Source organism: Nelusetta ayraudi, unplaced genomic scaffold (genome assembly GCF_046127955.1).
Source record: "Nelusetta ayraudi isolate G7.1 ecotype Tasmania unplaced genomic scaffold, CSIRO-AGI_Nayr_v1 ptg000060l, whole genome shotgun sequence".
NCBI classification, from domain to species: domain Eukaryota; kingdom Metazoa; phylum Chordata; class Actinopteri; order Tetraodontiformes; family Monacanthidae; genus Nelusetta; species Nelusetta ayraudi.
In genome coordinates, this window is record NW_027466110.1 from 2,506,897 (window position 1) to 2,532,059 (window position 25,163).

The window sequence follows — 25,163 nt, forward strand, 5'->3', positions numbered from 1 at the left end:
TTCAACAAGTAGTAGTTAGAGACAAAATGGTTGTATTATGTGCGTACCTCATATGCAAAAAAGAAACATATCGTTTGGATCTGATTCAAAATGTGAAGAAAATGTCGTGGTTTCATTAAAGCCTTAAATGACTTACTTTATTGCATAACGTTTAAAAAAGAAAAATCCTCTCTTTGGAACATGATCTAACTGACTAAACTAAAATATGTACATTTTAAATAAATATATTATTACATAATATCTGTAATATGTCTGTTTGGCCTGTTTTGGATTATTTATTTATTTTGCATGGAAAATCTAATTTGTCGCATTTGCAAACGCCATGGACCTTAAAAGCATTTACACTTTTAGCCAGCAGGTGGAGGCACTTTAACTACGAGCGTCAGTTTATATCACTGTGTGTAGACTCGAAGAAGAAGAAGAAGAAGAAGAAGAAGAAGAAGAATCTATTTTTTTTAACCCCCGGTCTTTGGTTCATCACTGTCCACTGTTAACAAGGAACACGGAAGCAGTTTCTCCTGGGGCAGTGCAATATGCGTTCACTTGTCGGACTGATCTGTGTTATTGTTGCAGCCACTTTTTACCTGTACTCTCTGTCCCTGTACCTTCCGGCGGGGCCGCGGCGACATGTTCCCCGGGAAGACAGGGGGGAACATGTGGATACGGGACAGTCGGAGCAGCCGGCTGACAGCTCCGGGGAACCTATCAGGTGACTGCTAGCTTTGAGCATTAGCAGTGATAACAATGTGAGAACGCTGAAATGATGTTTAATGACGGGTGTCATTTATCGCAGACAGACTGGTGATAGCCAATCCTAGTATGTTTCTAATTCTGTTATGTCACAGCTTATCACTTTTATTAGTGACGACCACATAGGTCCCTCTGTTAGTGATTGTTGGACAGTGTGATATTTGCGTTTATCAGCAGATAAACTGCCCTTCTTTTTTTCTCTACATTTTCAAAAACCAACGATAGGGCCCTGTCGTTGGTAAATGTGTTAAAATAAATAAATAAAAATAAATGTCTTCTTTCTATAAGGGAATCTTGTCACCCAACCGAACCGTCACTGCTTTGATGTTGTTCTAGGGTAAAGTTTCCTTCAGACTTGGAGGAGCTGCGGGAACTGGCTGAGCTCCTGCAGTTCTACAAGACAGAGCACACTGCATACGTCCTGCTGCTGTTCTGCAGCGCCTATCTCTACAAGCAGTCCTTTGCCATCCCTGGATCCTCCCTCCTGGTAGAGTTAAAAAAAATAAATAAAAAAAAAAAAGTTTAAAAAGACATGCATTACGAGGGCAAAACTGTCACTGGTTCCTTTTTTAAAAAAGCTTGTTGTGCGTTTAACCTGCGCATGCGTGTTAAAGACGCACCACCTAAAGTTAAAAGAAAATCTTTAGATTGTCAGCAAAAGGCCTGTCTGTCACTCAACTTGCACAACCCAGATCCTCCTGTGTGCACCAGTTTATCTCTTTTCACATTAATCTCTCTCTCACACACACACACACACACACACACACACACACACACACACACACACACACACATCAGCAGCAGCGTGCTTTAACCCACGCCTTCTCCCCACTGTCACCGTGCAGAACATTCTTGCCGGAGCTATATTCGGGCCTTATCAAGGACTGCTGCTTGCGTGTCTGCTCACCACTGTGGGCTCCACCATATGCTACCTCCTGTCCCAGGCCTTTGGGAAACGCTACATCGCAGGCCTCTTCCCTGATAAAGTCTCCATGCTGCAAAGGAAGGTAAATGTGTGTCACAGTGTCCAGAGAGAAACTGTTCAGATCGTCATCTCCGAGAACAATGGAGACAGATTTCTTGAAGTATTTCTACATTACAGTGCATTATGCACCACACAATGATTTTAAAGCTGAAAAGCATGACTTTTGTCTTTGTCTTTCTGCTGTCAGGTCGAGGAGAACAAGGACTCCCTGTTCTTCTTTCTGCTCTTCCTGAGATTCTTCCCCATGAGCCCCAACTGGTTTCTGAACATGGCCGCCCCGATCGTCAACATCCCCATCACTTTCTTCTTCGGCTCAGTTTTCATCGGTAAGTCACACCAAGTCTTGTGCCAATGTACCTTTTTCAAAGAGCAATCTGAGCATTTTTAACTCGTTTTGTTCTTGATCCCGATTACAGGCCTCCTGCCGTACAACTTCATCTGCGTCCAAACGGGAGTCATGCTCTCCGAGGTGTCGTCGCTGGACGACCTGTTCTCCGGGCAGTGGCTGCTGCAGCTACTAGCCATCGCATGCATGGCTCTGGTGCCCGGCGCCCTCATCCACCGCTTCAGCCAGACCCGGCTCAAACTGGACGGGCAGTCGCCAAATGGGCAGATCTCGGTGAAGAAAGCCCATTGATTGGGACCCAGTTTCCCCCCTTGGATCCCCCTTTCCCCTCTGGTGGTCACTTGAAGTTTTATTTTGTTCGCACTAAAAGGCTTTGGTTTAAATGGAGCACTTGACTTGATTTGCTCCTAGAAAAAAAGGGAGGATGAGAACTTTCAAAAAGACGTTGTTCAAAAGCAAGTTTCTTTTTTGCTTGCGTGCAACATCTCGTGTCCGCACAAATCTGTATAGACTTATGAATGTAAAGAGAACATGTATGGGGAAGGAAGGGACTTGGAGCTGCGCTACGGTGATGCAGTATTCACACCGTTTCATCTCCAACTGTTGTTTTAAGTGCCTGTCATGCAGTCAGACTTCTACCTCCTGCAGAGACAATAACAACCCACAGACCAGTTTCTCTGTAAAGTCCAGCGTTTTCAAATTTGACTTCGAAATTGTTGGTTTTCAAGGAAGTCCTTTGTATTCAAAGCTCTCTGACCAAATACTTTGGGTATATTACAGTCTGATTTATATTTGACATTTAATGGGTATGCTTTTAACAGTCTAGAAGTCTTTTGAAAGTACCGGTCCAAAGTATTATAGAAAACATGTGCGTCCAATATTGGAGGTCAAGTGAGCTTTTTGGTTGTTGTTTTTTTTCCAAGAAATAAATGTATTACTTTTATATCGGTGTTCAGTTCGGCTGTTTTCGAGTATGTTGTTGCGTGTCGTCAGAGGATGAAATTCAATAAACCAACACTGCTTTGTTATTTTCAAATATTCTTTATTGCTCAGATCCAGGTTGCTCAGCAATACAGTTCACTCACAGCTCAAAACAACAGCATGGCTGTAACCAGAGAGACACTGATCCACCGGACTGACTACAGGTGGATCCCGTGTGTCCCATCTGCGCACACAGTCACGGATTACCTTGAGGTGTTGAGGGACCTTTCGGGCCCCCCAAGGAAATTGTAGGGCTTGAGGGTTGTGACTTTACTGACGGGGAGAGAAAATAAAGGTATCTTGCAAAAGGTGAAGAAGATCCATGTTTAAAAAAAAAAAAAAAAAATTCAAGTCCAGTGCCACATGAAGTTCAGTACAAACTGGATTGCCACTACAACAGTCTCATGCACTGCTTTGTGTGGGTATTTTTTTTTCCTTTTCTTTCATGAAAAAAAAAACGACGGGACAAAGAACGCTGCTGTGATGCTACACACATCCAACCCGACTCTACTCACGCCTTCCTCTGCTAAGCCAAGCATTCCCACATACCAGCTGAATGCCCCCTTCTTCTGTGTTGGGGCCAGGGTGGGACCTGGCCTTTGCATGTCACAGGTTCATTCATTTGCCATTTCGATTCCCTAACTCTGCTCAAAAAACCCTATTAGTATATTTTCTCCAACCACAATTTTAATAGCTAGTATTATTGGTAGTGATCTAAAAATGAATGACTATTAAAGCAAAGAACCCTGGCTAATGCTCCAAAACTACATCTTTTAAAAATCAGTGTAACAGAAATCCAGATCAACAGAAAACAAGCACAGAGAAGAGGAGGGAGAAAATAAAAGTCTAAAACTATCCCACCACCATGTGATATGACTAACAACACTTTACACCCTCAGTGATGTGTGTGATTGTAGTTTATTTTTTTTTCAGATACTGTATATTAAAGTCTAGCAACACCCCACAAAACCTAGAAACACCAATCCTCTGAAGTAAAACTAAAAAAAGAGAAAAAGGGAGAGATTGGGTTCCTCTAATCTTTACAAGCCTGCGAAAGCTGATGGCTTGCAGACACTTTAGCAAGCGTGACACTCTCGCCACAGTGAATCCGAGCAATCGAGAGGGGGAAACCAGTGCCTGCGGTGTAGAGAGCCAAAAAAACAAGAAAAAACCACGAAGGACTGACGGCGAGGAGATCGCTTCGAGACGGGCTTCAAACGCTCCTCCAGGAAGCTGCTCCTGACTTGCCCATCCAAACCCTACGACTACAGTCTGAGCCTACAGGTGAGGAGGACGACCACAGGGGGGTCCTGGCCTGGGAGCAGTAGCACCGCGCTGCATTGGCAAGGGGGTGTCTGATCTGGTGAGCTATCGTCATCAGAATGAGGTACTGTACCGGCTGTGGGGGAGGCTTGTGCTGAAACAGCCTCAGGCATTGTGTGAGCTTGATAGACCTTTTGTAAAGATATATAGATATATATAATATATATATGTATATATTGTTGATTTTCTTTCACTGCAAGTTTGTGTTCAGTTGGACTGAAAAGAGAAAAATTGCCCTCATCTGATGACAAAAGCCTTTCCTTCAAAAAGCAAAAATTAGCTCTGAACCGTTAAAAGAATCCTCACTTCCATTAAGAGTTGTGAAATTCAACCGCCCTAACGTCGGGGTTTAGTATCTAGATTCAGCCTCAGATTTCCAACCAGAGGCCATTTGAAATGGACAGCGCAAGAGGAAAACAGAGCAGCATGAGAACCGCTTGGAGGTCGTTTTTTCGTTTCAACGTGCCAAACGTCTCCCGCCAGCCGTTGGAATCACAGGTGCAGACTGCCGAGTGTTACAGAGAGACAAGAGAGAGGATGCAGTTCATGTGTGTTGACACTATTGTACATGTTTACAGATATACACGTTATCTCGTCGCACAGTGACATTCTCACACGACTAGACTAGAGTTGTTCTACATTCTACACGTAGGAGGAGGAGGAGCCAGTGCGCCCCCCCCCGCCCCCCAGGATTCAAAAAGTTCTGTCAGTGTGTGTTTTTGCAGCTTTGCGTTGTCTTGAAAATTGAAACCCCAGAGTTTGCTGTTATCAAACAGAGCTGGTAAATTGAATTGGGTTGTTATATGTATATATATATTTTAAAAAAAATCATTTTTACCAACAAGAGAAAAAACTTCATGAAGCTTTTAGTTGTTGTTGTTGTTTTTTTGTTTGTTTGGTTTTTTTTTCAAACAAAAAAAATGTGGAGGTACAGTTGGTTCAATTCTATCACATTGTTTCTTTTTTTCTTTTCTTTTTTTTTTTTTAGTATAACGGTTAAATCAGTACACAACATCCACATTCAGTACCACTTCGAGCAGGTGTGTATCCCCAAGATCCTGCTTTTCTTTCTTTTCTAGCTAAAAAATAAAATTCAAGGTTGTATAGAGTCCGGGCTAAGACAGTTTATAAATGTTCACTAGTGGGCTGGACCTGAAAGGTTTGGAGTTACCGCTGATCATATCAGTTGTTCTTTTTCGTTGATGTTGTTGTTGTTGTTGTTGTCGTAGTTGTTTTCATTTACAAAAAAATATGCTCAAAATGATCAGTTAACAAGGCATACAAAATGTGGAAAAAAGAGGAAATGAAAGATTGGACTGAGGTACCCTGAAGCCTGAGGTAGATCACAATACTGACATGCGCACTGTTCATATCCCAACCCAAGTTCACCCCGGTGGTTCACGTTTACTGTTCGCCTATTTTTCAGTTGTTGTTTTTTTTTCTCACAATTTTTTTTAATTTATAGTCTACTTTTCAAGAAAATAAACACTTCCCTTCAAAACAATATGGCAGTGTCCCACAGAGGGGGGGAAAAAAAAAAGAAAGAAAGAAAAGGACTTGTGTTTTCTTTTTGTTACTTATCAATAGCTCTCATCACAAAATAGGAAAAAAATATACTCATAAATAGTTCTTTCTCTTTTAATATATATATATGAATTTATATATATATATATTTTATATACACTCACTCACTCGCACACGACACACACGCACGCACACACACGCACACGCACACACACGCGGAGGAAGCTGTGCGTGTTGGCAATAACCGTGCGTTTCGCAAGATGGAGTGGATGGGTGATTTCTGAGCCGTGACAAAAAAATGTTAAGGCAACAAGCTTCCGCGGTCTCCGACGTAAAGCACAGGAGAGACACCAGGACCTGCGCGTCCAGCTCACTCGGCCGTTGTGGTGGAAAAAAAGACCACCAGAAGATTTTGGGGGGGTTAAAAACAAAAAAAAACAGGGAGGGAGGTGTTGAAGGCAAGAAGGTGTGTGTCTCTGGCGCGGCCTGCTGGACACAACAGGGATCTATTCTCCCGGAAAACCGCTGCGTCGTACATTCACAGCTGTGACGCCGCGTTAGAAAAGCTCCCTGACGGCGGCCCGTTAGGACCAAACGCAGCACAGGTCCACATCCACGCACCACCCACTCAGCCAGCTCCCCTCCCGTCTCTGTGACGTTCAATTTAAATCTCGCTCAATTTGAGGGGCGTCACTCGCTTTGCTCTGATTGTGCGGGGAGGGAGAGAGGGTAGCGTTTCACAAAAACAAAAAGGTCATGTTCCTATAACGTGACGACAAGAATGCGTGTAGTTTGATGAGTGTACAGCGTTGAAAAGGTGATGACAGCAACAGCTTGGCTGGTTGCATTTAACCTCCGTTTACAAAGGTTGAGTGGCAGTCAGTTTTTAATGTGGTCTAAAACGTCCAAAAAAGACCCACAATGCCGCATGAGAGAGAAATGAGAAGGCGAAATGAGCAGGAAGGGAGAAAGAAAAGCAACACACACACACACACACACACACACACACACACACACACACACACACACACACACACACACATACACTCACTCACACTGAACACACACGCGGGTTCATGATAATCATGTGCATGCTATTTTTTTTCTCTTGTGGGGGAGGTGTTTTGTTTTCAGTGGCCTATAATGTGAACAAGCAAAAAAAAAAAAAAAAGAGAGAAAAAAAAACGCTTCATGTGAAAAAACTACGTAAAGTCACGCCGTCGTCTCGGAAGAAAAATCGAACGGCGCAGCGCTCTCGGTGCGTCACAATATACTCACCTACTTTGTATTAATACTGCTAAGGATACTGATTCTTTGCAAAAAAAAATTAAAAAATGAAACATCCGAAGATCATCTCAAACTCCCGTGTGAGACGGCGTCCATTGTCGCTCATCGTCGCCCTCAAGCTAACTCCAAACACCAATCACAATGCCTCGTATACTATCATGTTAATACAGTCGCTTCCACCGTTTGTTAGGCCTATGTTAGTCCAACTTAAGAGATAACGTTTATGCAGGGTGACGTACTATTTCCTGATTACCTTTTTTTTTGTTTTTTAAATGTCGCAAGACATCGGTTTCCAACTTTCTTTTGAGTTTTGTTTTGTTTTGTGGGTTTTTTTTTTTGTTTTGGTCTTTTTTTTTTTCTTCTTCTTTTTAATATCATATACGTACGACTTCTCCAAACTCTATCTGCTCTCTCGGGGCTGGCAGTGCACACGGTGCCCTCAGCCTTTGGCTCTCACTCGTTTTCCCCCTCGTGAAGTTCTTTGGTTTTGGTTGGCGCTGCTGGTCTGCCCTGCGTGTCCCCTTTGGCCGCGGCCATTGTCTGGGTAGTTCTCTGTCCGTTCGGGAGGGCTACATTCATTGGCTGGTGCCCGCTGGAGCCGCCCCGCTGGTCACTTGGAGGGGTGCGCTGATGCGGCGGTGCCCTGCTGGTGCTTCTGTTCCTGCTGTTTGACCTGCTGAATGATCTCCCGGATCCTCCTCTGTGCAGTCTGGGTCGGGGACAGGAATTTTCTTTTTAAAAAGTGATCGCTAAAGTGGTTTAAACTTGAGCCTCGGCGGACGGCTTCGTTTACGTCTGCGCCGACCAGTCGCTAAATAACCCTTGTTACTGATCAAAACTCTGTCCAGTCACATGATCCCAAACACACGCCCATTCATCTTGAGCTCTGAGCGGAAGCCTCATAAACTCACATGAGGATTTCACAGGTCCGTTAACTAGATTAGCGGTTTAGAATCTAATCTTTTCACTTTCTTACGTCGTGCCTGTGTTAATTTCCTCTTTTCATTGATATTCGATCAGGACGAATGGTTAGATGCCCAAAGACCTGCGGCGCCTGCGGCAACTCTGGTTTATTAAACACTTAACGTTTGTGAAAGAAGATGAAGTTGTTATAGTTCCCTGAAAGTTAGCGCGGAGGCAGAAAAAAAAAAAAATTCAATAGACCCACCCATCTCCACTTTATGATTGACCGTCTTTGCATTAAAACGCCCTCTTGGCTGTGTCTGCATTTCGCCACATGGCTGTTTCTTTCTCCACACGGCACGACGTACCTGGCTGGCAAAGAAATGCCCGCTGATTTTCACAAAGACCTCGTCGTTCTCGTCTGGAGTTTGGTCCCGCGGCACGATGACCTCAGCGCTCGTACGGTTCTGAAGCTCATTTACCTGGGACAAGAACAAAAAAAAAAAGTCATTATCAGTGCCAGTATGGTAATATGAAGCTAACGATGAGGTGGAAGAAGAAGAAGAAGAAGAAGAAGAAGAAGAAGAAGAAGAAGAAGAAGAAGCCTTTATTAATCCCACATTGGGCAAATTTGCATAATTACAGCAACAACGCAAACGGAAAGAATGAAGATTATATTGATTAAATTATATACGGAAATAAAACAAAATAAAATAAAAATATTTATGGGCTAAATATTTTTAGCCTAATAGGGAACAAACGGCGATCAAAAACAATATATTCACATTATATTGACAGTTGGATTATTTACAAATGACGTGCGTAATATTGACATAAATCTTTTTTTGCACCTTGACAAAGTGTAAGTGTGTGGGAAGATGAGAAGATGATTTTACTGAGTGCAGTCGTACAGCCTGATGGCTGCAGGCAATACTAAATGACAGACACAGCTGCCCTTTCATGTTTCTATGACTGTGGCACTTTCACATAAGCTTCCTCTCACCGTTTTGCCGCCTTTGCCAATGACCCTGCCGGCCGCAGTAGAAGGAACCTTAATGTGTGTCTCCAGTTTGACCTCCTCCTTGGCAGTGAAGAAGTTCTCCTCCTTCAGCTTCCCATATATCCGACCCTGGGCCTGGAAGAGAGAGGAGGGGATGAGGCGAGGAGAGACTGGGGGAAATGTGGGAACAGACGGTCATTCACTGTTTTTTGTTGTTGCAAACTAGAATACATTTAAAACAATTGTGAAACGTTCACTTGGAGAGGCAGTCAAGTGCATGCAGGGTTAGTTTGCCGCTTTTTGTTTTCACCTTAAACTGAGCCTCTGGGGTTCCAGTAATGATAACCATCCTCTCGGTGACATCTGGGTTCTCAGCTGGGGCGATCTGACACACACACACACACACACACACACACACACACACACACACACACACACACACACACACACACACACACACACACACACACACAGGTTACAAGTGTGGAGACAACAACATCACCAGCTGGCAGTCTCACTCTGTGGTCCTTCAGAGTCACATGTCCCTACTCCCCTCCTCAGAAAAAGGCGGGAGGGATTTTCTGGAAGGCTTTTTTTCGTTAAAGAGTCATCTCGTTTTTTTGTTGTTGTTGTTTCCGTCTCCCCCCACCTCCAGATAAATAAATACCAGCCCCCACACGGATCCGCCAAGTGGTGCCAGCAGTGGCCGCCGCTCTGATGCCAGCTGGTGCAGGCGTGGAAGATCACTCGCGGTTTGGATCGGTGTTTGTGGACTCAGTCCTACGCGCCGCTCCCTTGGCTGGCAGACGGGCTTTGTGGACGTGGGAACGACCAAATAAAAAGAACAGGGGAAAAACAGAGAGGAACCCACCTTGATTGAAGCTCCGGCGAAGTGGGCGAGCTGTTTGATGTGCTGGCCCTTCTTGCCGATCAGGGCGCCGACTGCCTGAGTTGGAATAAAGAGGTAGACGACCTCCTGCTCTTGAGCCTGTTGCTGACAAAATGAAGGGGGAAAAAAATCATCAAAAACTAAAAGAAATGAATTGGATAGCACAGACAAAAAATTAACTATATATTCTAACTACTATATGCCTGTTATACTTTTCTATGTATATATTTTTTCCCTTTTCCTTTTTAATTTTATTCCTTCTTATTTCTTATTGCTGATGATTATGAGTGAGACTGTCTCTGTTGTAGGAGTATGGCTGTATCGGTTGTATCTACCTATCCCTCTATTACAGTAGAATGAGTATGGCTGTATCTGCTATATATCCATCCATTTACTATAGCTTTTATTTTTCTGATATCATATATTTAATTTAGCCTTAAAATGATTAATATATTTGAGTCCGTGGGTAGGACTGGATACTTTTGTACTTCCTCCGACCCCCTTTCGAACATGAGAAACATGGCTGTCTCTTTCATCGTTTGCGTGACTTTGTCTTTTTGTATTTTTTTTTTAATGTTGTTTACATGTTCAAAATAAATCAATAAATAAACTATTCATGTAACATGCATGATGTAGGAGTGTCTATTTATTTATCTAGTTTCCTCTTTTCCCAGCACGCTAGCACACACTCTGCAGGGTCCTACAGTGTTTTTCACAGGAAAAAAAAAAAACAGCCACAGGACGTTTCTGAGCTAAAATGCAGCTCTTTAAAAAAACATTTTGCGGCGTTCTGGTGACTGGGTGATGCTATCCAGACCTCACAGGGGCCACAGGGTCTGTTATCTATTGTGACAGTCTATTGCAAATTGCACGTTCAAAGAAGGACTTTGCTCAGCACAAATGGCTTCAGAGGGCCGGCCTGTTTGAAGGCTCGGGGCTCCTCGGGGAGAAACGCCAAACATGTTGTTTTTAAAAGGCCCTCGACTCTCTGCGAGTAATTAGCGGGAGCGAGACAGAAAACAAGACATCAGCTGGCCGATCTGAGGGGAGACGTACTGGGTTCTGGTGGGCGATGGCACTTGCTGGAGGAACGCCGTACAGACCGCTGAGATGTGAAGAGTGACTCTGCAAGGGAAGCGACAACAGGGCAGAGCGGTCAGACGGCGCACGGTCAGACTCACGTGCACATCCGGCTGGTTGAGACAGAAAAAAAAGAAGAAAAAGAAGGGAAAAAATGGGGGGGGGGGGATTTCGGGGCGTAAACCCACAGTGAATCACATCCTCACCAGGATGCACGCAATCACATTCTCACACACTGCCTCACACACACTCTGGCTTGACCGCTCAGAGGAAAGAGTGGAGACTTTGTTTTAAAGAGCGGCTGACTAATCTGGTGAGGATGGGAGAGGGGGCGGGGCCAAGGCATCTGCTTGTTTCAGACTGTGCATAGGAGGACCTGAGTCAACAGTTAACGGGGAAAACCTGGTCAAATGTCTCATGGTAACGAAATGCCTTATCAAACTAACCGTAACTCCTGCTGGAGTTGCACAAGCAGTGCAAAAGTAAAGGGCCATGACTGCGGTGAGGCCCTACACAATACCTTTTGGATTTCATTATTTTTTTTCCCCCGCAGGCCTGTACAGGAACAACCAGGTTCAAACAAAAAGCCAACAGACTCACTAAGAATGGATTGTATCCTGCTGGAGACACAGGGGGCACGGCACCGCGAGGCCCGGCAGCAGGGGGCAGCACTGGCAGACCGGAGGAGAAGATGCCCAGAGCGTTCAGGTTCAAGCCTGGAATCAGGTTTGACTGTTGCTGTGAAGAAGAAGAAGAAGAAGAAGAAGAAGAAGAAGAAGATTGTTACATCACCCTTACAGCACATTTTAATCTGATTCCAAGTCTTTTTTCAAGGTTTTATCATGGATTCTACTTCCCGGGTTCCGAAACTCTGACATAATGCAACATAATGTCGCAGTAAGAATGATTATAATAATAAAAAACAACAGAGAGTGTTGAGTTTGACAAAACAAAGATTGAGTCCTTCTCCTGCAGGCCGTGTTTAACTATAATCAGGTATAACTAATAAATAATTGAGTGTGTTCTCTGCTGGGCACGCTGCCCGTTTTCCAATACACCAATATTAATACTTGTGCTTGTTCTTTTACATGGGCCTATACGCGACCTACAGCCGGTTAGATTTTTAAAGCACAGATGAAGACTAAGATAAAATTTGAAACTCTGCTGAACTCCCAACTCACAACAGCACTCCAGCATTTTTCCTCTCAGCTCATAAAAAGCAAAGTGTTGTGGTTTGCTGCTGTGGCACGACGAGAAAAAAACAAAAAAAACATTTCCCCTTCTGCGTCAAGTCAGCTATTCTGGTTCCACGGCCTTGAGGAGACGAGCAGCAGCAGCAGCAGCGGCAGCCGCAGCGGCAGCCGCAGCCGCAGCAGCAGCGACAGCGGCAGCGGCAGCAGCAGCAGCAACCTGCGACTCTTTCCGATGTGTAATATCGGCGCAGCTGCACTAGATGGCCCTCACCGCTCGCTGCAGAGCCCCTGCTTAGCCTGCGCTCAGCCCCGGCAGGTGCTGCTCCGGCTGTAACTGTGCACAGCGCTCTGCTTCACAGTGTGCTGTTTGGTTTTGGGAGCCAGAAATGACTTGCAGCGCAGAGGCGGAGACGGAGGTGGAGGTGGAGGTGGAGGTGGAGGTGGAGGAGATGTTCGCCGATCAGGTGCAGCTTATCTGTGTCACATAGGAGGGATCTGCATCACCCCAGTGCAACCAGGAGGGTGCAGGAGGGGTCCCACCTGAAGGTTGACCTGCACGCAGGTGTGTGTGTGTGTGTGTGTGTGTGCAGCAGTGCTGGTGATGTCACCGGGGCAGCGAGGAACACGAGGGGCAGCCCCAAAGATATCACACCGAGCGCAGTGTGTTGCAGCAGCAGCACAGCAGGGGAGTGAGCGAGTGAGTCAGAGGCTCAGAGAGGAACACACACGCACACTCAGACACACTCACACGCGTACATGCTGTGCCCAAACAGGCGAGTCACTGATGAGCCACACCGCCATCGTGTACAGTGATCCATTTACCAGGCAGGCAGCGCTGGGCCATTACTGGTGCTGTCGATAACGTGCAGCGTGAACTAAATAGGCTTCTCCGCTGTCACCTGTCAGCGCGACGAGCCAGCCCGCCGGATTATTATAACACACACACACACACACACACACACACACACACACACACACACGCAGGTGGGGGGGGGAATGAGGAGGCGCAGCTCGCAGCTCACGTTTCTAGCAGCAATGTCGTTCTCGTGGGCCTCCCTCAGCTTCTTCATGATCTCCACCTCGGCTTTGCACAAAGCCTCCAGTATGCCCTTCACCGTGATGGTCCTCTCGGGGTTGTAGATGGTTAGGTCTTGTAACCTGCGAGGGAAGATGGCACACACGCAACACGAGTTCATACGCCGCTGCGACACGCCTGCTCATTTTCTGCCGCGTCTCATCCTGTCTTATCTTTGGGTGCAGAAATCGATTGATTGATGTGTTGACTGGGAATGACCTCGAAATAATCATTTGGGGTTTTTTGGGGTTTTTTTTTCCTACTATTAACGTTGCCTTTCGCAGTCCATTTGCAATGTTCTGTGCACATTTAATCAACCCGGCTTGTTTGCAATATGCCGTTGCTGTTGTCATTTCGATAATGAACAACGACCATGCAAGCAGCATTTGCCAGCGTTGTTCAGCTAAAATATAGTGACAGCCAGAGACGGCGATTAGTTTTCTGAACATATCTAATTGCTGAGGCAAGGCCTTAATATAATGATGAACTTAATGGTTTCTTTCAAGAAAGAAAAAAAAGAACACACGTTCCGGCCGCGTGAGAAAACCTCTAATAAATTCAGGCTGACAGCCATTTATTTATATAATGAGATGGCGACGATAAAGACGGAGAGCCATTCATTTGCTAAGCTGCTCGCACGTGGCTGACGACTCTATTAGTCGTTTGACCACGCAGTCGGTTTTCTGAATTAAAATGTGACATGATTTCAAAGGATGTTTCATCTCAACACTGAGTGGCGGGGCTTTGGCCAAAAGGGAGACACTCTGGTACAAATCGTCTCAATAACGCCTGGGGCTTGGCGTGTGACTGACATTGAAACTTGCTTGTCAATAACCGCTTAACGGCAGAGCAGATGTGTCAAAAAAAAATAAATAAATAAAAAATCCAAGACTTGCGTTGCCCTTCAACGACCACATTTCCACGCTCCTCAACGTTCCGGTTTCTAACCTCATCCCGATCAGGGTGCGTATTTCCACCTCCCCCTTCCCTCCCAGGGCTCATTACGTGCTCGGAGCTCACAGACCCAGAGCAATTCATTAGCCCTAAATGAACGCCGGGTTGGCAAGCACGGTTCGTTAAATGGGGTGTAACCAACCCCCCCACTTCCAATATCATGCTCACGAGCGAAAGCAGTCGCAGCAATGAACCGTTCACACTTGTTCCCCAACAAGCCAGTTAGCGGGTGGGTGGAGGGGGGGCATTGGGGGTTGGGTGGGGTGGGGTGGGGGGTGTCTAATGAGCTCAGAGGCGTGAAAGTTTGCACGAGAAGACAGCGGGACGGTGTTTTTTTCGGTGAGTGCGGGCGGACAGCACGTACGAGGAGATGTTAATCGTGGTCCCTGTCTCCTCCTCGATCTTCTTCAGGTTGCGGCCCTCCTTCCCGATCAGCCGGCCCACCAGGTTGTTGTGGGCCAGGATCTTCAGGAGGATCTCCTCCGCCCTGCAGAGAAACCCCAGAGCAGAGAGAAGTCACGACGCACCCACGGCTAAACAGGGAGGCCCTTAAAACAAAAAAGGGGGTAGTGAAACCAATGCCGTTGCTTAATAATAACAACAGGAAGCAAAACTTTTTTTTTGGCCACCACTTCTCACAGAGTCATTCATCTCCAGTCGGCCAATGTGACATCAGCACAGCATGCTGCATTTTCATTGTCTTTTTTGGGGACATGGGAGTCTATCTACTATTCTTTGTCAATAAACGTGTTTCCTACATGTCAAAGTGACTGGGTTTGAACTTATAAATATGTTTATATAAGTCAGTAAAATATAGGATTGTGAACTGTGAAGAAAAAAAAAAAAAGTGGTTGGTTCCCCTTTTGTAGGTTTGATGATGATAGTTTGGTCACATTGTTTTCTGTTGTCACAGTAACCTTCCGACATCTCCAGTGATCCTCCTCCACACACCTGTTGTTGTGAAGACAGCAAAGTGGGTGAAAGCGTCTAGCCGGGGACGCGCTACTCTAGCTGGCTAATGCGCAGCTGTGGAGAACAAAAGAAACAAGGAAGACACGGGGGGGGGCTAATTTGTATCTTCATTAGCCTCAGAAAAAAATGCACCGGGGGCACTTTGGGAAAAGGCGCTGGGTGTGTGGTGCAGGTGTGCGTGGGCGCTGTGGTTTGACTTTCAGAGGAGAAAGATTGCACCTTTGATGGATGGAGGTTAATCTGGCCAACCTGATTTATTTCACCATAAATTAGTCGGCGTTTACCGAGACTGGAAGCGCTCGAATCCACTGCAGTCAAAGTTTGCAATTTGCAGTCTGCGGATCAAGCAGAAATCCATACAGTTTCCGGATAACACCTCCTGACACTTTTCATATTGCAATGATTTGCACTGATTGCATCTTACCTGAAGAGTCAAAAGTAAAGCAAGTGAAACCCAAATTTGTTTTTGTACGTTTGATCCATTCTAACAGACCCAAATGGAGATACAGGAAGGGTCACTTGCAACTCTGGCGAGTTTGTGGGAATAATGTGCAGGAACTCTCATGTGGTGACGCCCTGCCCATATTAGGAAAAAAAAGCAGTTTGCAGAGGCGTGACTTGCCTGAGCTCAGTAACATGGAAAAAGCCGGCTCTCCAAGAACTGCGCATGTTGTCATTTTTAGCACTTGCTACAAAAAAACCATGTTAAAGAGCTGAAAAAGTTGTTTTTTTTCCACAATGGGGCCCCTTTAAAATCTAGCTGTGCATCTTCAAGGCCCAACACGACGGCCACGCCCACTTTACAAGGGCAGACTACTGAAACAAGGGCAGACTGAGGCGGCGGCGGCGGCGGCGGCACTGTGTGTGTGCTGGCGCTCCGGTGCTGGGATGCGGAGGAGGACGGAGGAAGAGTTTAAAAGGTGCGGCGTCTTGTTAAAAGTGACAAACCCAATTAGCCCCAGTTGGCCTCGTTTCCTAATTCTAAGCTGCGGTCACGTGTGACCGCCTGCCTGCGTCACTCGTGGTCCGCATGCGCTACCATCGGTGCAGCGGTGAGACCACTCGCAGCCGCCAGATTAAAGAGGTGTGCGGGCGGGATGAAGTCTGCAGATTACGGCAGACACAGAGGCTAATCTAAGACGTGCGCTCCTGACGTGTGTGTGTTTTAGTTTCTTTTCACTCTGATCGGGACTCACATCTTGGTCTCGTTGGCCTCTTTCTGCATGATGTCCAGGATCATGTGACACGCGGCCGAGCAGCCCTCCGGAGATGAGTGGATGGTGATGGGCTTCTCCGCCGCACCGGCGTTTTCCTTGCGATGTATGTCGACCCTGGTGGGAGGAGAGGGGAGAGGGAGACCCACACGGGCGCAGTGAGCCGAGAGACGTGGGGGAGAATAAATGGAATCCGGACCAAAATAATGTACACACACATCAGGAACAGAAAAACTTTCATAAATAGTTCATTTTTAAAAGTACTAAGCAAGCACTATACGTATACAAGTTTGATCAAATTACAAGAACACTGTGAAACCTGCAACATCAGTGGCCTTTAGAAAAGGAATAAAAAAAAAAACACTTTGGCCAACATTACCCAAGCAGCAGTTCACCGTACATATAAATGCCTGGAAGCCAGTGGCCACTACTTTGAGCACGTCTAGCAATTGTAGAGGCCAAATGTAACTCTTATTAAACCTGTAATGTTGGTAATGAAATATTTATGCAAGTTTTTTTCTTTTCCTGATGTGTGTATACATTATTTTGGCTGAATTCTTCCAAAAATGAATGAGTATATATTGATAGATACTAATAAATCCTAAATGCTGGACCACTAATTAGGCCATTGAGTTTCTGGGCTACTTAATTACGATACATGCTAACTCATTTCTTGTATTCCACGCCGCCTCTAAGGGCAATAACAAACATAAGGAGTTAATCTGCTTTGGTTGAGTGAAAATCTGATAAAACAGCCTGTGGCACATCCACTTTTCTGCAGCCGTAATCGCTCATAAATATTGACCTCTCTCTTTTTCTGGGCGCTAATGACTCAGCAGCGGCAGAGTTGAGTTCTTTTGTGCCACTCACTGCCTGCGCCTGCAGCAACATGTGAGGAGCCCAAGACGGATTTCCCAGCAAGTCAGACAATCAAGTTAATTTTCAACCGAGGGATGTTCGCATCGGACGGAAAGACATATTTGCTGAAATAAATTGGACCAAAATTAGCGGTGGGGAATTCAACGCTTGGCTGCGGTGCGACTTACTTGGACTGGGTCTGTTTGGTGACATTCTTGATGGTCTGGCCCTCCTTGCCGATGATGGCTCCCACAAACTGCGAAGGCACGAGTATGCGCAGGGGGAAGTCGTGATGTCTCGAGCGTAGAGCGCCGCATTCCCCCGAGGGTCCGGGCTGGGAGGGGCCCTGATCGCGGGACGGCCGGCCGCCACCGCGCCGGGCGCGTGGTGGCGGCTGGTCGGGAGGCGCCGCGTCCATGTCCACGATGTAGGACACCTTGAAGGAGTAGTCGTCCAACTGGTGTCCCGTTAGCTCCTCAAAGGCTCTGGAAGGTCAAGAAAACAAACAAACAAAAAACATGATGGAGAAGGAGAAGCGGACGAGATAACGATCACATGATTCAAATAGCTGCTAAATAAAATTTATTTCCTTTCTTTGGTTTGAACTGTGCACATGTGATGTTTTGGCAAAGCAAGATCTGTATTTCAGTACGAGCTAGCGATGAGCAACTTTACAAGGTTCTTTACCAACAAAAAAAAAAAACGTGTTTAAAAAGCTCCAGCTGCAACCCTGAGTGCAGGAGAAAGTGGGCATAAAAGATGGATAGAAAGAGAAAAAAACATATTTAGCCTGGTGTTCACAACCTCCCACAATAAAAAAAACAAGTCAGCTTTAGCTTCCTGCTAAAAAAAAATAACTGTGACCTTTTTTGGACCTCCTGTATTAATGGTGTAAATAAGGAGGCAGTCTAAAAAGCACTGGAGTAACACCGGGCTAGAGGTGCTGTCACTGAGACGTCAGTGCCCTTTGTGACATCACAAAAGGCAGCCTTCCAGAATTGCATGTTTAAATGCACATAACAAGTAACTGACAGTGATAGACTTTTCTCCTTTGCGGGGAGTTCACTGACAGGCTGTTAGAAAACTGTTGAACACTGTTGATGCAAATTTTGCACAGTTTGGGACTTTGTGCGACAAATGAAGACGTGACACACGACCACCGCGGGACGGAACGGCGGTCGACTGCATCTTGCTGCTTACAATTTAGCTTCCTCCTTGACGGCGTACGTGACATTCACCACCGCTGTTTCCGAGTCAGTGTTCACTGAGATAGGGAGACAGAGGGAGAGAGAGAGGGAGAGAGAGAGAAGAGAAGGAAAAGGACATGAGGCACAGTGGATGAAAAGTGCGAGCCACCATCTGAGACGCAGCAGCAGCAGCAGCAGCAGCTCCGCCGTGTGGGTGAGTCACACACACACATCCGGCAGCCCGCCGTCGCCCGCCGAGCCGCTTGTCTGTGTGAATGTGTGGCCGTGACATCACGACACTGGCTCCCCTCCAGACTCTGCAGTCGCCTGAGGTGGCGCCGCTCGATAAACAAGCCGTCTCGGGGATATTTACGCCACAGCAGGGCCGAGGGGTGAAGGATGCGGCCGTATACATATAAACAACAGGTGATGTAGCGTTTGGTAGCGAGTTCACTGGCAAGGTCGTTTATTTTATAACCACGGGAATTGATGTTACTGATTGATTGATTGAATGACTCAAGGATTTTTGATTCATTACATTATTTAATATCAATATTGACCAGTGAGAAATGAATCGTTGGGCACACTACAGACTTGTCCTGGAGTGAAACGTCAAGAACTGATGTAAAATGTTACCGCAATTGCTGATTGTGCTGTAATCTTCCACAGATTAATTTTTCTACACTTATTTATTTTTCTGTGTACTTTCTGTGAGCTTTGGATTTTGCCGGATTGATGGTTGAGCTTGACTGATTTCTTGGGTTAAATCCAGTCGGGGGTAAAATAAGTCGTGCGAAACTTGTATGAGTTTTTCAAGGGCACAAATATTTAACGTGTTAATGTCATTGCAGGATGTTTCCTTTTGTTTTGTGGCCTTTTTGCTGTTTTGTGATAGAATAAGTTTGGTGTCTTATGGTTTGAACTGAAGTGACAAGCAGTTCAATTGCATTTTACACATAAAAACTAAATCATTGTCAGACCAGCTGAACACATTTACACACAGAAACAGTCAACAGTTAAATTTAAGAAAAAAAAAAATTCTGAATGGTGTCAATTTCGAGTAAAATAAAGTGCAAAGCCGAAACTTCGGGTTCCTACAAGTGGGGAAAAACAACAGTGAAAGTGATAGTACAAGGAACATGGCATTTCCTGTTGCATGCAGCCTCTGACAGAAGACACAATGGTATTTCCACTTCAATGTAACCACAGAATTGCTAAATGGTGAGTCAACAAACATGCCACCGCTCGGGGGGGAAAAAAATACTTTCTGCAAAGGCTTGAAATGTTATGCGGGAAAGTATTTAATTCTAAAAAAAAAAAACCCAAAAAACAATCGGGCTACTTAAATCTAAAAATAACATGATGGTTTAAGAATTTTGAGAGTCTGTGCTCACAGCCAAGAGCTCGGAGCGAGAGCGCAGCCGGCTGCAAGAGTTAAAACTGGGCGAGAGTGCCCAGCTGGCTCAGTGACGGGGGAGTGGGCGGAGCCTGGCTAGCTGCCCGCCCCTGGCACTCAGAGCAAGCTCTGCCCCCATGGCCGGCCCCGCCCTACTCCTCCTTCTCCGCCCTACTCCTCCTCCTCCTCCTCCTCCTCCTCCTCCTCCTCTTCTTCCTCCTCCTGCTCCGTGCCACACAGGACCACAGGACTCCTTGAAACAAGCAGGGCACGAGGACATGGGCGTGAGGAAATGACAGGCAGGAAGGAGGCTGAGACGGAGACACAAGGAGGGATTATGACGAGGGGAGCTGGCGGGCTGGCTCCCATTTTTTTTCTTCTTTTTGGGCGCTGGAGTAAGAGACAAAGAAAAGGAGGCGGAGGAGGTGGGACAGCCTCGCTGGTGTCTGGTAGGCTGCGACTGGAGGTTGTTTTGACGGCATAGTTGAGGGTCCAGTCGGGGTAGGAGGGGGGTGGAGGGCACCGCCGCTGGATGTCTGCAGCCCGCCGTGCCCGTTAGAGATGTCAGGAGGGCCGCGTGTGATTTAAAAGGGCGCCACCCATAGGTGGAGACGACCAAAAGGTACGTATCAGGGGTGATTCACGTGCAGATGAGGTGTTTACTGTTTAGCTAATAGAGCATGTGGTGCGGCGTGTGTGTGTGTGTGTGTGTGTGTGTGTGTGTGTGTGTGTGTGTGCTCGCGCGAGCGTGTGAGGTGCCCAAGTTCCCAAGACTCCTGCACACCGAGCGGCTGCAGACTCATGATGATGATGATGATGACGATGATGATGATGATGATGATGATGATGATGACGAGGTGAGCAGTAATGGAAACAGGAGAGGGCGGGACACTTTCTCTCACCTTGTTCCACGTTTTCTACAGTACCATACTTGGCGAGAAGGCCGTCCAAAACCTGAGGGCGAGAGCAAAGAGGGAGTTCAGAGTGGCCGTGGCTGACGCAGGCACGCACACACACACACACACACACACACACACACACACACACACACACACACACACACACACACACACACACACACACACAGGAGAACCGATGGCTGCCCAGGTTCAGGTTCAACCAGCATCTGGAGGGCATTCAAGAGCAAAACTGAAAGCAAAACTGACACAAAAAGCCTGTTTGCAGTCGAAATACTTGTGGTTAGTCAGAGATTTAGCCTGTTCCGGCAGGGATACAGAAATACATTCCTGGTTCCTTTTTATGACAGGGTTCCCTAGTGACTGATTAAATAAATAATAATAATAATAAAAGAAAAGCTCAGGCTTCACGGGATGAGATGTTTTTTTGGGTTTAACAATTGATTATTTAGGGTTGAAATTAATGAGAAGTTAGAAAAAAATGTATTATTATTATTATTATTATTATAATTAATTATTAATTATTAATAATAATAATGATACAATTTAAGTTATGTCAAAGTAAGATGTTTTTTTCCACCATGACACCATATTTGCAAATGCAAAGCAGAAATCGCAGCTGTTAGACAGCTGTTTAAAAGGGGTTTAAAAAGGGTTTTACCGGCCCACTTGTCTATTATATCCGCAAGACTTCTGCATTATTTCCATTTACTCAAAAGTCACCAAAACTTTCTTTTCTCTTTTTTTTTTACTATTAACTATTACACAAGACAACCATTTAAAGAGTGGAAAGTGTTTTTAAATAGTGAACATGAAGCGAGGGCCATGATGAAATCACTCGGTAATGACTCGCTGGCCCGGCTGCCATCAGATAAGACAAATCTGAATCTAATCTGAATAGTTGTTTTTTTTTCCTCTCCAACTTTTTGCGGATTTAAAAAGGTTTTTTTTCTTTTTTTTCATTGTGTGTAGACGCACTCATCCCGAATCTAAATGAGCCCCAAGTTCGAAAAACAAGTGGGAATCGGTCCAGAGAGGCTCCAGGTGTTGGCACACAGACCCGCTTTCCCCGTCACAGTAACAAAGACTCACACGGGAATAAGCACAGACACAAACACACACACACACACACACACACACACACACATTGGGAGAGACACACAACTTCTGCTGAGAAACAAAATGAAAAAAGAAAAAGAAAAAACTGCCGGCTTGCTTCCAGGAGGCTGGTCAGCGAGCTGCTACCTGGCGTCTGGGCTGAGCATCACTGTTTCATGCACACACACACACTCACACACACACATAACACTAACAAACAAACACACACTTGTGGACACACAAAAACTGACCTCCCACTGTAGATGAGGGGGAATGTTCCGGATCTGGATCTTCCGACCCCTGCCGAGATGAGAGACACAGACAAAGTGGATTTAAGGGACCTGAACCACACACACACACACACACACACACACACACACACACACACACACACACACACACACACACACACACACGCGCGCACACTGCAGAGTTCAATTCATCTGCTGTTATTAAGAGAGACGGGTGCAACGCGCTCTCCGCCAGGTCAACAGCTGGGAGGAGGGAGACGCTTTCGGTGGACGAGGGCAGAGAGGCAGGGACCACCGCCGCCGGCTTGTGTTGTGTTTGTGTGTAGCTAGACAGCTGGTGTCATTTAAGCTTTGCGCGACACTCTGGACTCACTCGGGCTGCGCCGCCGGGCCAAATCACGGGCCCGAGGAAGCGATGGCGAGGACGTGCAGCAGCAGCAGCAGCAAGAAGTGGCAGAGAAAGAAAAGACCCACCTTCCACGAAGGTAATTCAGTCAGAAAACAAATTGACGAGTTGTGTTGCCCGTGATGCGAGAGGTGGATGTGACACGGGCCGGGAATTAAATTTGCGAATAAATGCACGGAAATGAAACCGACTTGGCAACGACGCAGGTGAGGCTGTTCAATTAAAGTTTATTTGCTCAGTGTTTATTTTAATTCCAGCTCGGTTATGCATTGTCAGAGTGCTCACGGAAAGAAATGAAGCGAACGAGAGAAGAAATATAATGCCGCCGCCGCCGCAACAACATTTTCATTTATTCCTTGACAATTTATGCATTTATTCCTTCGCAGTGCTTCACTCGTCTCCGATTCCCATTAATCTTCATGTTTATTTTATCCTTATTTTGGCTGCTCGCGTGTCCTCTTGCCGATGCACGGCGAAGATGGATGAAGACTCGAATAAAGCTCCGTTCAACGCAATGTCTTTGTTTTGCTTTTTTGTGTCTTTTTTTTTCCCCCTTCTTCTTCTTCTTCTTGGAAACAAATATCCCAAGCCTCCCACGCTGCTCTTCGTCGCTCTGCAGGGAGCGTGTGTCGGCGCCGAGCTTGCAAAGCAAGCGACCGCGCAGCCGCCGCACGCCGTTAACAAGCACATGAGCCGGAGAGATTCTTTGGCCACTCGGCGACGATCCGACAAAGCAGCAGAGAGCGGGGAGCATTTTAGGAATTACAGGAGCGGGGGAGGGCAAAGGTCCAGACGGGAAGTGGAGGAGGAAGAGGGAGATTGTACAAAGGAAGCCATTTCTCCGCCTCGGGTTTCTTTTTTTCTTGGTTTTTGGCGTCCTACTCCCCAGGCACGCCTGTTGCTGTCAGCATCAAGAAGAGGGAGAAGCTGGCAGTCAGTGACAAATGAATGAATGACTCTTTCTCAATATTTTTTCCCTCCTCTGCTGCTCTGCTGTAGCAGGATAACAGGAAAATGACTTCTGTCTGGGTCATCCTGTCACTGACAGAACATCCCTTTTAAAAAGAAAAGCAAAAAAAACAAAAATAGAAACAGGGCGTTTCCTCCCTCCGTCTGCTCCACTGCCTCACTCATGCCTGGTGAAGTCAAGGGGAACCGATTGGGGGAAAAAAAAAATCAAAATTACAAAATTACTGCGCGCTGCAATCAAAAATTCCTCTCCAGCACCGAAATCAGGTCCCGCCACACGCGGGGCACCGAACAGCTCGCACGCTGCAGGCTGCAGCCAAACCGCAGAAGACTTTCATCCCGCAGCAGCTGAGCGAAGAAACTAAAAGCTCCTTTCATTCGTCCGCCCTGTTCACGCTGATGTTTTGTGAATGGCTGTCTGTAACTATTTCGAGTCGGGAGAAAAAGAAAAAAAGACGCGGTAGTGGTTGGGCTGCAACCGGGCCGTCTTGGGCAGAGCGAGACCCGGGCTCCGCCGTTTCTGGAGCGGGCACGCCGGGTTTGAAAGGGGGCGGCTGCCAGCAAGGAGAGCCACCCTGAAGCTCCTGGACCACCTCCCAGCAGCCTGACAGCACCCACCCCTCCTCCACCTCCTCCGCCTCCTCCTCCTCCTCCTCCTCCTCCTGAAAACAGGATGAACCTGGCGGCAGAGTGAGAATCATCTCCTCCTCTCTCGTGTGAGAATCACAAATGCACCACATGACAGCAGCCGGCCTGAGCTGTTAACCCGTTCCAGGGGTGTTGGGGGCACACGTGGTCGTTTCCCAAAGGCGACTTTGTGATCACACGTGATAAAGTGTAAGAAATTCAACTCAGACGGTTTTCCTGCTGTTGGTTACACGAGGATGTTGATGCGCCAAAAGATACTCCAAAACTCCCCAAAAGATCAAAAGTTCATCAAATGTCTTGCAATTTTATGATTATTCTCTCTTATGACCATTTTCTCTTATGACTCCAACGACAAAAAAAGAAAAAAGAAAAACTAAACAAAGTAAAATTCCACTGCGAAACAACGGCTGCAGAGGAATCAACATCTTTCTGATGAACGCGGCCACCGTGCACTGCAAACGCCTCACAAAAAGTTTAAAGAGCTGTTTGGCTTTTTCCATTAATTTCTCCCCCAAAGTCGTGAGTGTGTGCAAGTACTTACTCACAGATAAAAATTAATTAATCCCCGTAACTGAACGGAAACCGTTTAAACTTTTCTTTAAATGGCCGTCATTCTTTCATTCTTTCAGAGGGGCCATTTTTCACAGAAAGGGTGCACGTCCTGACAGAGCTGACAGCGGCTAAATGTTTCGCTCCCCGAGGAGGGATCAAGTCTAACGAGGCCTTTTTTTGAAAGTCTCGCCTCCTTTTTTCTGTGTGAAACAGTGAAGGAGGAGCACCACGCTGAGTAAAAGACGCGGCTTTATGCTGAAAACGCCCGAGCCTGCGCATGACAAAACACTTTCACCGAGACTACGCGGAATTTATTTCTCTTTGACTTTGCCCTCACTTCCTAACACTGGAACATTATCAAAGCGTTGTTTTTACAGAGGGATCAGGCGCAGCGCCCAGCGCCAG

At 46.2% G+C, this 25,163-nt stretch overlaps 2 protein-coding genes across 5 annotated transcripts in view; one reads left to right on the plus strand and one right to left on the minus strand.

Moving 5' to 3' along the window:
- The first annotated feature begins 402 nt into the window (after positions 1-402).
- Positions 403-3,107, plus strand: tmem41aa (transmembrane protein 41aa). Its single transcript, XM_076040134.1, has 5 exons — positions 403-709; positions 1,087-1,237; positions 1,596-1,757; positions 1,923-2,061; positions 2,152-3,107. The coding sequence occupies exons 1-5, from the start codon at positions 534-536 to the stop codon at positions 2,370-2,372; spliced, it is 849 nt and encodes a 282-aa protein (XP_075896249.1). The 5' UTR covers positions 403-533; the 3' UTR covers positions 2,373-3,107.
- Positions 3,103-25,163, minus strand: part of igf2bp2a (insulin-like growth factor 2 mRNA binding protein 2a) — a 43,889-nt gene continuing 21,828 nt past the window's right edge. For 2 of the 4 annotated variants that reach the window (XM_076040129.1, XM_076040133.1), the window contains exons 3-16: positions 22,184-22,232; positions 20,820-20,871; positions 18,535-18,598; positions 17,523-17,819; positions 16,459-16,593; positions 14,655-14,777; positions 13,284-13,419; positions 11,669-11,806; positions 11,045-11,113; positions 9,971-10,093; positions 9,410-9,484; positions 9,103-9,234; positions 8,468-8,581; positions 3,103-7,905 (exon numbers count right to left, since the gene is read on the minus strand). In XM_076040129.1, the coding sequence (XP_075896244.1) occupies positions 7,807-7,905; positions 8,468-8,581; positions 9,103-9,234; positions 9,410-9,484; positions 9,971-10,093; positions 11,045-11,113; positions 11,669-11,806; positions 13,284-13,419; positions 14,655-14,777; positions 16,459-16,593; positions 17,523-17,819; positions 18,535-18,598; positions 20,820-20,871; positions 22,184-22,232 (1,606 nt within the window). In that variant the 3' untranslated portion in view covers positions 3,103-7,806. The remainder of the gene's footprint in view (positions 7,906-8,467; positions 8,582-9,102; positions 9,235-9,409; positions 9,485-9,970; positions 10,094-11,044; positions 11,114-11,668; positions 11,807-13,283; positions 13,420-14,654; positions 14,778-16,458; positions 16,594-17,522; positions 17,820-18,534; positions 18,599-20,819; positions 20,872-22,183; positions 22,233-25,163) is intronic. The other 2 variants (XM_076040130.1, XM_076040131.1) reach the window with 2 other exon arrangements.

What these genes read in the sequence shown, in the direction of transcription:
- tmem41aa (XM_076040134.1), top strand. Translation starts at nt 534, where the DNA reads ATGCGTTCACTTGTCGGACTGATCTGTGTTATTGTTGCAGCCACTTTT. An exon ending in TCCCTGGATCCTCCCTCCTG is followed by an intron (nt 1,238 to 1,595) that starts GTAGAGTTAAAA and finishes GTCACCGTGCAG; the next exon opens with AACATTCTTGCCGGAGCTAT. An exon ending in TCTCCATGCTGCAAAGGAAG is followed by an intron (nt 1,758 to 1,922) that starts GTAAATGTGTGT and finishes TTCTGCTGTCAG; the next exon opens with GTCGAGGAGAACAAGGACTC.